This window comes from Cariama cristata, unplaced genomic scaffold, assembly GCF_000690535.1.
Source record: "Cariama cristata isolate BGI_N322 unplaced genomic scaffold, ASM69053v1 scaffold11977, whole genome shotgun sequence".
NCBI lineage: Eukaryota > Metazoa > Chordata > Aves > Cariamiformes > Cariamidae > Cariama > Cariama cristata.
The window spans coordinates 1,779-14,987 of NW_009628404.1; the positions used below are offsets into that span (position 1 = coordinate 1,779).

A 13,209-nucleotide genomic window follows, 5' to 3' on the forward strand; every position below is an offset into this window, starting at 1 on the left:
ATGGTAATTTAAGTTAGACTTGCACTCTGAAAACGAAGTACTAGTGGGAAGTTACTATTTACTAGGAAACTGTTGGCACAGTCCTTAATCTGTTCCTTGCAAAAAGACAGAAGAAACCAGTTGCTCAAAGAATACACCCACACACACACCCCCACACACCCCCACACACAGCCCCGCCACGTGCCTCTACCTCTACTCTCTTCCACAGGGAAACGTTCCAACGCGGGAGAGCATCCATATGTATTACCAGAACCACATGATGAAACTTTCTAAGGAGTCAGGACTGGACTCAATTGATAGAAATCCCGGTCAAGCTTCTGGTTTGCAAGCATCTGAAAGAATGGATAGTTTAGATTCAGCAGCTTCTCGTGACAGTATCTCCAGGTATTGATTTAATTTTATTTTGTGAAAGATAGAGGGATCATGCAGTAGATGTAATTTTAGATAACGTCTAAATACTGATAAACTTTCTAATCAATGTTGAATCCTCTTTTTTATTTATCCATGCCATTTTAATACTGAAAACTCTACTGTATGTTACTATTTCTTTATAGTGTTGGCTTAACTCCTTTTCCACTGCATGACTACCCCACTGCTTTCTGTTTCCCATAGAATTAGGAGGCATTGACAGGGGTTTTGATCTTGTAAAAAGTAATGGAAAATAAGAGCCTGCTGAAGATGCTTCTGGGACACTTTTCTAGGAATTCAGGCCTGGAGTTTGGAGAACCATCATTCATTGTGAATATTTTGTCTTTGTAAAATAAATTGTTATCTGTTGCCCACAAATCAAAAAAGGCTTTGCATTGAGAGAGGTTCTGGGTTTGGGAGAACAGAATCCCCCACTCGCACACACAGGGCAAAGATCATCTGAAGAGCCTGATTTCCTGACTGCTATGATTACGGTCCAGCAGAGCTACACAGTTTGCACATCCTATTTCAGGCAAACCACCTTCCTCATTCTTTTCTGAAGACGAATGCTCTCAAGTCCTTTGCCAAAACTACTGCATGCTCCTACTGCTCCACATACACAGAGGCACACACACTCCCTTCCTTCTCCCACAGAGGCAGCCTGTTCCCACCATGTCCCTGGTGTTCTTGACTTCTAAGAGGCTGCAGAAATTGTTCAGCCTGAGGGGGAGAAGGGAGGGCTTTGGAAATCCAACTGTTTCATAATCCATTGTATTCTGCTGTCTCCTGTTCTTCTCTGAAGTGTGGCAGTGTCATGCTGTGTTTGATACTCCCAGCAAACTTGGTAGCTTCTGTGTACAGTAAATTATGCTTAGCTATTACTAATGACATGTGGGTAGATGTTAGCAGACTGAAAATAACAAGGGCTTATCTTCCTTTCTGATGTTACTGAAAAGCAAGTGTAGGGGAGTGCCGGTAAGTACTATGCTTCAACAGAATATTCACAGGTTGCTGCCCACGGTGAGCAGTGACCTTTGAGATGTTCACTCCAGTAAAAACACCGAATCTTAACAAGTCTTTCTCAGTGGCTAGCTACCCAACTAAGCAACACGTCTGTGCTTTGTCTCAAGGTTTACAGCAGTCAGATGATGTTAGAAAAATGTAAAGCCAAATTCTGTTACCAGCTCGCTTGGAGCCACTTGGATATCTGCAGGGCAGAATTTAACTCCATAAAGTTGTCTCACCTAAAGAAAGAATATTAATATCAGTCCTACTTTCATTAAATAGTTTTTCGTCACACTGTTTAGTAAAGATAGAAGTGGTGTATTATTATACAATCATGTTAGCAGGAACTTTAACTAGAAGCAAAGGGAAATCAATTCCAAAATTAATTATAAAAAAGGACAAATCATGTCATTTTCATGTGTAAATTCTGCCTCTTTGATGAGGTGATATCCAGTGCTGAGCTCTACTTTACATTTTTTTCTTCAGAATAACCACGTGTTTGTCACCCTGTTTTGAGCATACTGACACACTTTAAATCTCTTTTCAAACACAGAGAATTCAGTGATTCTGTGGAACTGCTTTGCAACAGAAAAATTTAAATCTTTCACGTCTATTACTGTCATCTCCGTTTCCTCAGAGGATGTCACAGGTCCTATCAACAAAGGAATAGCAAAGGCAGTATTATGACTGATTTCTCTAATCTCAGATTCTCTTTCTGGTAATGAACAAGCAAATGTTCTTGCACTGAGAGTATGTACAGATTGTGCACTTCTACTATAATAATAATGGCCTGTAATTAGAAGAAGCAAAAATAAGTTTGTTGATTGAATGATAATGCCAGCTGTTTATTGGGGCACCCTTGTATGTCTCTTCCTGGGATTATGAAAGTGCTTATGACCTTTTTTAGAAACGTGAAATCTTTTAAACTTCATGTGAGTTTATTGAGTGATTTTTTTGAATTGCCCAAACAAGAGAAGGGTGCATTTTACATTTCAAAGTAATGATTTCCAGTTACTGTAAAAGCAACTAATTAAATCTAAAGCCTCCATGTGATCATGGATCTAGGATTGCAGTGGAAAACTTTTGGGAAGGGGCAGACGGTTTCTAACCAGCATTCTGGTTATCCTTCCTTGGTTTCCCTAGACAAAATTCTGTAGTGGACATGAGGTCCATGAGTAAGGTGAACCTGTCTGGAAGTACACAGGGCTACAGAAGCACGGAAGCTATTCCACTATAATAATACATATTCCTCAGTACTCAGGACAGGAGTTACTGTAGGTATCTGCTCAGTGCTCTTAAGCACTGGCTTTCCAGGAGAACAACCCTCCTGATCAGTTGTAGGAACTGTAAATTTATTATGAAATTCAGGGCTGACCCTTGTAAGTCATATCCAGGGATGTTGTCCTTACCCTAGATAAAGCTCTAAAAGGAGTTTTGAGAGTATCCTTTGTGGGATTTTCTCTTTTAGTAGGGCTGTGATTTATTCTCTGTCATTTTTCTGTACAGTAGCTAGAGGTGTAATGAGGTATTCGTAATGTAATTATTTGATTTCTGTGTATGTATAAATACACTCGTGTATCCTAAAGGCAAAGTTCATATGGGCCAGGAGGAGAAGAGACTGATGTTGAGCCTTAACAAGCCCTTTGAGGGGCACTACCGGAAGGGATGGCAGAGCCTTTGCTGTTGTTTGTTTCCATGTGGCTGATGAATTGCTTATTAGGTTAAACAGCTTGTGAACTTCAGTAACATGGCTGGGAGCTAAAACCAGTTGGCTGCCTTTATGGGACTTTGCCTACAATTACAAAATAGCAGCTAGATGCAGGTCCGAAGTCAGAGTTCAGGATATCCAAGGTTTTGTATCCACTTCAGTTTGTATTAATTTTTGTCTGTCACAAATAACATAATCAGTTCCGAGGTCTACCTGTGCGTAGGTTTTTATAGCATCTGCAGGTGGGAGCCCCTGACCCTCCCGTAAGAGTGCACGTACCAGTGCGGTCAGGGTGTTTGCAGACACTGCTTTTCATCTGTGCTTCCCTCACCAGATGGGAGAATAGGGCTTGGAGCAGGGAGTACTGGAGGAGTACCATTTACCTTGGGAGACAGGAGAAAGGATGAAAGGAGAGTCCCAGTTTGGGGCTGGATCTGGGTATGATTTAGGAGTGTGAATGATAGGAAATGTTTGGGATTTTTGCTTGCAGGTGTGGGGAGTGTAGTAGTTCATAAAGGTAATGCCAATCAGTAACCAGCCCATGGGCAGAAAAAAAACTGAAAAATTTGTAAGTCACCCCTTAAACTAATAAACTGTCTGGGAAGGGTAAAAAGGAAGTCATAAAGTAAGAAATTTCCCGCTCAGCGAGGATAAAAATATCTCTGCTATATATATTCCCATTTGAAATGGATACCAAATCAACTTTCTATAAAATGCTTGCACTCAGGGCTTTTAATGAACATTCAATTTAAAATACCTAGTCCTTGAAATTTCAAGAAGCTAATGCTTTTCAACATCTCCAAGGACATAGATTTGAAAAGTCACTCAGGAAGATATGCTTGGATTACATTTATGTGATAGTCAATGACTGAGTCAATGTGAGCTTTGCCAAGTGTAAATCTCTCCACTTTATTGGTGTTCTCATTTCCTCCATGTTCAGAAGCGTGTTCCTAAAGTATGTAAAGTATATACAGGCTGTGCTACAGGTGTCATCTCACACACATCTCCTGACATGCAAGGATACAGAGCAGCTGCCCAGTCAATAATTCTTCTGACGATTCATCCTTCTTTTAAAACAGCTTTAAAACAAATTATTGCAGGGACTCTGTCTGGGCAAATGTTTTTATCTAGTGGGATTAATAGATATTTTTCCTTTGATTTTTCTGGGACCCAGGTCAGAACTTAACATGTTTTGGAGGGTGGCTGGCATATGTTTCTTCCATTGAAGATACATGAATGGGCATGTGCTACTTTGATTTCAACAGCTGCTCTGCTTAAGGCCCTTGGAAGGTTCCCTTTGAACTATGTCTGCATTTAAAATACTTCAACACCTTAGTAAGAGGTGTTGCTCTTGAAAAGAATAAACTCAGCCCTTGAGATGTAAAGTAACATGTGGATAACATTGTAGCACACAGACAGAAAGGTAATTGCAAAAATAGATTGTCTGTTTGCTGCCATCTCCCTATATTTTAGCACCAAAACCTCACTGATAGTACAACAGCCCGCCTATACTCCATAGGTGTGTGTGCAAAGGGAAAACTGCCTCATGAACCCTGGAGTCAGTAACGTGGAGCTCCGGCTGATTTCTCTGCTGCTGAATCAGGCCTCTGGGGTGGATCTCCTGTTCCTATAGGAAGCAGCATTTGCTGCTTCATCAAAACCCTACTGCATTCAACAGCCCTCTGGGTTTTGTGTGGAGGATGCTTGTGTGCCTTTGCACACACGGAGAAATAAAGAAGTGGCTTGCAAAGGGTCTTGGCCAAATGAACTGGCAGGACAGAGGTGCCCCTGCCTTTAATACTGTTCTTAAGGGAACTATTTCACAATGCTTTTGGTATCTTGGTGATACTTTTCTTCTGTTTAAAGACCAAAGTATGCTTTTAGCCTCAGCCCATTCCATCAAAGAACACCATCAGTGAGTGTAGGCCTAAGAATAACTGCTTCTTCGCTCCGCGTATTTTGCTGTTTTCCTCCCCATTTTCCTTAAGGCAATAATTGCAAACTGTTGCTTTATGCCACCAGATTTTTTTCCTCACTTCAAGCTAGCAAGACCAAAGTAACACGAAAAATGCCACTGCACTTTCCTTCTGACTTCTTTCCCAGTTCTCTGTGCCCCTGGACAAACATAACGCTTGCCAAGGAAGCAAATCCCCTGCTGCCGCTGCTCAGGTGTAACACAGATGGACTCAAAAGACGAAAAGTAGAGTGTAAATCCTGCGTTTTGGGGTCCTTTCTTCTCTCATTCTGTCCGAAAGACTCAGGCAGGTCACTGCATGTGTTAAAACACCAGGTCCCTCAATTTACTTCATAGACATCTGTGTTTTTCAAAGATTTTTACAGGAGAAATAATTCTTTTGCTTACCATATGTCGTTAATGTATTTGCTTCTTTCCTGTTGCTATGTTATATGTTTGTATTTAATTATGTACTTTCTTTCTCATAACTCATCCAGTTCTTCTTTTCTCCAGTAACACATAAATGCTTAATGTATGGTGTATGTCTCTGGTGTCCTGTTGCATTTGATAAGTGAAAGGAGATAAGGGTTTATTATATCTGTTCTTTCTTTCAAAATGTGCACGTTACCAATTTTGAAATAGTTTTTAAGCTGTGATTGAAATAAATGAAATCTTCTGGAAAGAATCGTCAGGGCTTACTACTAAATATCAGAATAAAAGCCATCCCATACAGAGCAGGTTATATTTGGCATGCATCTACTGGCTAAATAACATATCCGATTTGGCTCTTTGGTTTGGAAAGTGGATTAGCCAATGTCTGACAGCTATTTTTCTATTTGTGGAATATGAGCTTATTCAGTTTTGAGGTCTCTTTCAGGAAATTGGCTTGTACCTGTGTAAAAGGGTTCAGCACATTATATCATTAATAAAATAGAATTTGTACAGAGGAGGTCAGTTCCCAAAAGTTTTTGTGGAATTTGGAAATTTCAAGGGGAAACAAAGGAAATGAAACCTCCTCACATATGTAACTTGGTGCCCCTGGAAAGTATGTAGGGCACTGTGTTGGTTTCATATCTCTTTGAATAGTGAATAGATGGTTGTTAGCCTTCTGTAGCCCCTATATGAATATGACCATGAGCAATCTGTGTCTAGAAATGTGTTTACATGGTGACTTGAAACAAGTCCTTATCTTCTCTCTGAACCTTTTTTCTCTGTGTCAGTGTTTTGCTGCATGGCGAGCATATTTGTTTACTGAACCGTGTGTATAGTAATATCATTTGTATTTAACACTGTCTTTATAACTGTTTGCGCTGCTAGCTGCTACACTGAAGCAACCATGCTGTTCTCAAGGCAGTCAACCCTTGATGATTTAGATGGACCAGACACTGTTCCTAAAACAAGTGAGCGCGCTCGACCTAGGCTTCGTAAAATGCAGAGCATGGATATGTCCTCCTCGTCAGCTGACAGTGGCAGTGTAGTGTCAAGGTGCTTAACTCATGCATGCTTTGTTCACTCATTTACCCATACCATTCTACTTACTGCAGTGTACATAAATTTACTTGTGCAGATATGTGGTGTACAGAGTGGTTTGCATGGTTAACAGAAGCTTTACTCCCTTCTGTGTTGTTGCACGATTCTGAGGTTCAAAGTCAGGATCATGATCTAGGACTCATTTGCTGTTTGTTTCACTTCTTACTCTTGTTTTTTTTAGTTTTGTTTTGGTTTTCATCCTTAAGTCATGTATTTTTAAAAGCTGTTCCACTACATTACACTGACTGTCTAAAACCAGGCTAAAGTCTGTATTTATTCAGCTAAAAAAGAGTCTGATTTTCAGAGTTACCAAGCTGATGGTTGTTCTTATAAAAATCGGAAGATGGAAGTGAAGTTTCTCAGCTAATCAGTTATCCTAAATACGGACTTAGACGTCTAATTTTAGAAACTAAGATAGGCAAACTTTGGTCCTGCTCTTCCAATTTTTAGTTTTCCCCATGTAGGAAAGATTACTAAATATCTTTTGATTACTTTACCATTGATTTACAGTCTGTGAGGTACTGGAATTAAGAAAGGGAAAATATCTATGAAAAGATAGTGAATAATATTAATATCCAGTGCAAGAGGGAACTGTTCAGAGCCATTCGCTCACTTTTTAGCAGGTAAAAGCCAGGTGTTTATGACACTAGGAAACAGTATTTTTCAACTAGTTTTCAACTAGTGTTACACATACTATAAATATGAAATTTTATGGCATGCTAGATCTTTCTTTTTCAGCGTTTAAAGTGTTTTACAAATTTTTGATGTCAATCAGTTTTGAAATAATGGGATTTTATGGTTTTGTGCATTTTGACCAGGATGAGTGCTACCATGAATCGTCAAAACACACATCCTTCTAATTAAAAGTCTGCTAGAAATAAAGTGATCTAAGGTAGCCACAATAAGTTTGAAAGCAGCGTAAGGAAAAAGAGATGAAACTTAATTTTTAATTTTGGCAGGAGATGGTAGTGCCAGCTGGCTTTGCCAGTGCCAGTTTTCTTTAAGAGATTATACTTCAGGTGAAAACATGGCTCTATTAATTTCATAGGAGCTATATGAAATCTGGTTTTGTCTCTGTTGAGATAAAAGAACATGCAGCGAAGAAAAGACACTGAGTTGATGCCTATTGTGTGACCTGTGGAGAAGGACTGGAATGCAGACTAAAGAGAGAGTGATGTTTCAGGGGAGAGGTAAAAAAATTCTTTTGAGGGATGAAAAGGGTGAAAGCAAAGCCAAGAAAAAATTTTTAGAATTATGGTGTCCAGATTCCCATCTGGAGTCATCAAGCTGCATGAATTTACATCAGCTGAGACTGTTGCAGAGCACAGAGCATTAAGAGAGAAAATTATTATGGAGTCCTGCATCCAGCTCTGGGGCCCTCAGCACAAGAAGGACATGGACCTGTTGGAGCAAGTCCAGAGGAGGCCACAGAGATGATCCGAGGGCTGGAGCGCCTCTGCTGTGAGGACAGGCTGAGAGAAGAGAAGGCTCTGGGCAGACCTTAGAGCAACCTTCCAGTGCCTAAAGGGGACTCACAAGAAAGCTGGGGAGGGACTTTTGACAAGGGTATGGAGTGATAGGACGAGGGGCGATGGCTTTAAACCGGAAGAGGGTAGGTTTAGATTAATACTTGGAAGAAATTCTTCATGGTGAGGGTGGTGAGGCACTGGCACAGGTTGCCCAGAGAAGCTGTGGATGCCCCATCCCTGGAAGTGTTCAAGGCCAGGTTGGATGGGGCTTTGAGCAACCTGGTCTGGTGGAAGGTGTCCCTGCCCACGGCAGGGGGCTTGGAACTAGGTGATCTTTATGGTCCCTTCCCACCCAAACCATTCTACGATTCTATGCAAAGCAGGGAATAAGCAGAGTGAACAAGCAGAGAACTGAACAGAGTGAATAAGAACAGCTGAAAAAGAAAACAGGTACATACAGAAGAAAAGCAGGCAGTTAAGGTAAAAAATAAAGACTATTGAAGAGCATAGGGCAATCTAAAGGTAAGCAAAATACCCGGTTACTGGAGCAGTTTTGTAATCTGGGTTGTATTTCTCCATGTTAGTAATTTACTTGTTCTTTTATTTGGAATCAGAGTTGATGTGTGCGCTCAGCTCATGTTCCAGTTGTGTACAGCACCCATACGGTGGTTGTTAAAAGCACCATGTTTAGAAGGAACCCCATCGCTGCCTATCATTCACCACGGAGCATGCTTAAATGGATGTAATAGCAAGTCCTGATTCTGGTCAAAAAGTATTTGAACTACTTTCAGAAAGCTAGTGATGTTTCTCTTGATGAAGATACTTATTTTTCCTTTGCTGGCGTGAAAAGATAGTGAATCACTGGGACGTCATTCGGGGCCAGATGGACCCAGATGGTCTGTCTGTATAAGGAGATCATGATGATGTATTTCCTATCAGATTATATTAACTTTGAAGGCTTGGGAATGCAACGGGGTTGCTCAGCTGTCTAAATAAAGGTACAATTAACAAACTTTGCTTGGTGGTGAGCCTTGTAAGCCTCAACTCTCTGTCTTTGTCCATCCCCAACAGTGAACCTACGCAGGTCACCATGCTCTGTTCTCGTCAGGGGACGACAGAAACCATTGAGGAGGTAGAAGGGGAGCATGAAGAGGAAGGAGCTCATTCTGCATCAAGGCCGGAGGAAGAGGAGGTGGAAGATTATAGCCTAGGTTCAGAAGGCGCTGCATATACCCCTGATACCGATGTGCCATTGTACTCCACTGTGGATAGCAATGCAGAAGCTCCACCTTCCTATAGCAAAGCTGTCAGCTTTGAACACCTTCCCTTCGGCTCCCCAGATGACTCAGCTGATAAGAGCCTCATGATGGTGAGCCCAGACGACAGTCGGATGGACAAACGTAATGATACAATCCTCCCTCCATTGACGCACGAGCTAACGGCTAGTGAGCTGCTTCTGAACAAGTAAGGACCTTCAACAGGGAAAAATTGTTGGTCTCAGTCTGTGAAGTTTTGTCATTACTTGGGTTGTTTTGTTTCACAACTGGCCTAGTTTCTGATACAGACCTTGCGCTAATTTTGATTTAAGGAAAGAGACTCATTTCCTGTGCCGTTGTTCTAATTACAGATTTCTAAAATTATTCAAATTCATGTTGGAAAGAAACTGTACTTTCTCCCCAGATACCATATTTAATTGTTCCAATTAGCATTGGATTTCTGTGCTGCAGTTGTCATGGGGTCAAGGGCTTTTCTAAATATTCCTTGTGGAGAAGGCGTCTCTTCTCCAGGCAGCTGTGATTTCAAATAAGTTTCCTCCAGGGCTATCTGGGAAAATGTTTCTCCTTTAATTATTTTGGATTACTACAAGGGAAACTCTGACCTTTGGCAGAATTTTTGTTTAAGCCAGTAGGAGATGAGGGCTGTGCAGAGAGACCACCTTACTTCCATGAGGGATAGGATGCTCCCCTGTTTGCCCCTCAGACTCTGTGCTCAGTAGCACAACCGGCATTGAGGTGGGGATGGTTCCACTGCTCTTCTTCCTCCACTTTCTGGCCCGGCTCAGCTCGGGGACAGCTTCCTCAAATGCAGGGACAAAATCTTAAACCATGGGAATGCCTTCCAGCCTGACTGCATCTGGAGAGGGAGAGGCTGCATAGATGTGACTGTGTAGATGAGTGTCTTTTCTTCTGGTTTTCCATAGTCATTTTTGCTTTCCAGTGAGATCTCTTCTCAGGCCAGGGCACTCTTTATGAAAAGCAAAGAGAATCACGAATGTATGTGAAAGTCATATAATGATTTCTTGCTGCCTTTTGTATTTATTTGAGTTAGGTAAAGGGGAGAAGATTAGACACATCTAATGCTCGAGGGCATTTATTATTTTCTAATCTTATATTACAGGACTATTCATAGCATACATCTCCTGATGGACCTTTGGAGTTTCTCCAAATTCCCATCTGTGTTGCTAAATTAGATATGAATCCAGACAGGGCCACACCAGCATGGTGTGATTTGCATGAGATATGTCAGTCAGGCAAGTGTAGGAAAGTGGCACTTGTAGTTCTTGGGCCAGGGTGAGTCTGTAGGTAAATTAAAAGCAGCAGAGCAGTACTTGTAGTTATTTTGCCTGAAAATCTTGTTTTCTGAGCTTAGAATCAGGCTATTTGACTATAATACCAAATCCCATCCTTTTTTTTTCCCCCATTGAACTCAGCAGCAGAATTTTATATTTTTTCAAAAGGAGAAATAGTAACAATTTAAAAAACAGCTCTTGTGAAATTAATTTTCATGTCATTTATGGTACTCTGCTTCTCACAGGATGTTTCATGATGATGAGCTGGAGGAGTCAGAGAAGTTCTATGTTGGTCAGCCTCGAGTCTTGCTTCTTATTTATGCCTTGTACAATACATTGGTGGCACGGTCAGAAATGGTGTGCTATTTTGTGATCATCCTTAACCACATGATCTCTGCCTCCATGATAACCCTGGTGCTTCCCATCCTTATATTCCTTTGGGCCATGCTGTCTGTTCCTCGTCCAAGCAAACGTTTCTGGATGACAGCCATTGTCTACACTGAGGTATGTTGCTGTTTTTGCGACCCCATGTCTAACACGGAAAAGTTAAGTTACAAGCTTTGCATGGTCCCTTTTCTGGTTTTGATCTCTAGGATCAGGGGCCTCTGGCCCTTCATATTAATATAAATATTTGCTAAAGTCCTCAGCAATTTCTGTGGTATGAAAAGGTCTTGTTTGTGTTTTTCTTCATTGCAATGAGCAATATCCTTCCTGGCCTGTAAAGCAGTTGTCATAAGAACAGACCATTTGCAAACAACTACTATGTAATTGGTAATCAAGAGACAGTACACACTGCTTGTGGTATCTCATGTACCACTGAGCATCATCTCTTGCTAAATGTTGATTGACTTTATTACTGAGGAAATGTAAACTGTTACTCCTCTTTAGTAATGAATATGCTTGCTTATCTTCTCATAAAACTGACAAAGTAGTTGTATTTCTCCCCTCTTAATGTTACGAGGCTATTAAATCTGCCATGCTTATAAAACACCCCAAGTGTGTTGTGTTTTTGAACAGGTGGCCATTGTCATCAAGTACTTCTTCCAGTTTGGCTTCTTTCCTTGGAATAAGTATGTAGATTACACAAAAGATAAACCTTACCATCCACCAAATATTATTGGCATTGAGAAGAAAGAGGGTTACGTGCACTATGATCTTGTTCAGCTCCTTGCATTGTTCTTCCACAGATCCATTTTAAAGGTAATCTGAGTTCATGTAGTTTCTTATTTTATATTTAATTTTTAGTTTTAATTTTTTTATTCAGTCATGATAGTGGAAACTCACTTATTTGGATATTAGGAAGAATTTCTTCACTGAAAGGGTTATCAAGCACTGGAACAGGCTGCCCAGGGCAGTGGTCGAGTCACCATCCCTGGAGGTATTTAAAAGGCATGTAGATGTGGCACTTAGGGACATGGTTTAGTGGTGGAATTGGCAATGTTAGGCTTAAAGGTCTTTTCCAACCTAAGTGATTCTATGATTCTGTGATATCCCAACACAATGAATTTGTCTTCCCCCTTCTGAACACATGACTGAGCTTAGCAATGCCTGCAATAAATACTGTGACAGAAATACAAGGTTGAAATGCTCTCTTCTTTTTCCACTAGTGCCATGGATTATGGGATGAAGACGAGAAAGGGGACAGCTCCAGTAATAAAGAGGATACTGATGATGAGCTCTCTCTGACAGGAGGCAGGAGAGATTCTTCTGCCTCTTTGAAATCTGTCAATCTTGCGGCATCGGTGGAGTCAGTACATGTCCACTTCCCCGAGCAGCAGACCGCCATCAGGAGGAAGAGCTCTAGTAGCATATCACAGCTTTCACACAGGTCCAGCTTCTCTTCACACAGATCTAAGAGAGGTAAATGTCATGGCATTTCTGGGATTTGAAGAGCAAACATTCATTTCCCATAGGATCATAACCTTGTGCCGGTTGCTGTAGAGATCCCAGAGGCTATTGAATGCTGTTGCTCCTCAGTAAGGAAACAGGATATGAACCAAAGTATCTTCATGTTTGAACACACTCCAAGCCTTCTTAAAGTTCAAATGGAGAGCCATACTTTGTGATTCACTGTATTTTTAAAATGGCATTATCCGAAAGCTGGGACAGGAATGCTCAGTGTGGCCCAGATCCAGAATGTCTAGTTGAGCATAATCTCTAGCTAGGGCGAATCCAAAGCATATGTATTTTTCATATTTACATTTGATGATAGTTGAAGTGAGAAAAAGTTTTGATTAGGTCTATTGAAACAGATTACTTCTCAAATGTTGTAAAAAGGACGAGCTTACTCTAGCCTGAATGTGTACATTACCAATTGAGATAACTGAGTCAGATCAATCAAATACTTGCCTGTATCGCTAGTCTTCATTAATCAAGTTTTGATCTGCCAGTGATTAAACCTTTACTGGATGCTCTCAAGATTTTATCAGATTAGAAAAGAAAGCATAAGAATTAATTTCAAAGCTTTTTGCAAATGTGGGACCCATATATGGGAAGGAAGTCTCGAGATTTATTACTTTCTAGTTTTTGTATTTAAACTGTGATTTTGAATTAGCTTCTCTTTCCC

General features: G+C 40.7%; 1 protein-coding gene across 1 annotated transcript in view; it reads left to right on the plus strand.

The window, feature by feature from the left end:
- Nucleotides 1–208: 208 nt before the first annotated feature.
- LOC104165232 (piezo-type mechanosensitive ion channel component 2-like) overlaps nucleotides 209–13,209 on the plus strand; it is a gene marked incomplete at its 5' end in the record, with an annotated part of 30,013 nt that continues 17,012 nt past the window's right edge. The window contains 6 exons of the mRNA XM_009704808.1: nucleotides 209–384; nucleotides 6,393–6,560; nucleotides 9,146–9,538; nucleotides 10,889–11,147; nucleotides 11,661–11,843; nucleotides 12,251–12,503. Coding sequence (XP_009703110.1) covers nucleotides 209–384; nucleotides 6,393–6,560; nucleotides 9,146–9,538; nucleotides 10,889–11,147; nucleotides 11,661–11,843; nucleotides 12,251–12,503 — 1,432 coding nt within the window. The remainder of the gene's footprint in view (nucleotides 385–6,392; nucleotides 6,561–9,145; nucleotides 9,539–10,888; nucleotides 11,148–11,660; nucleotides 11,844–12,250; nucleotides 12,504–13,209) is intronic.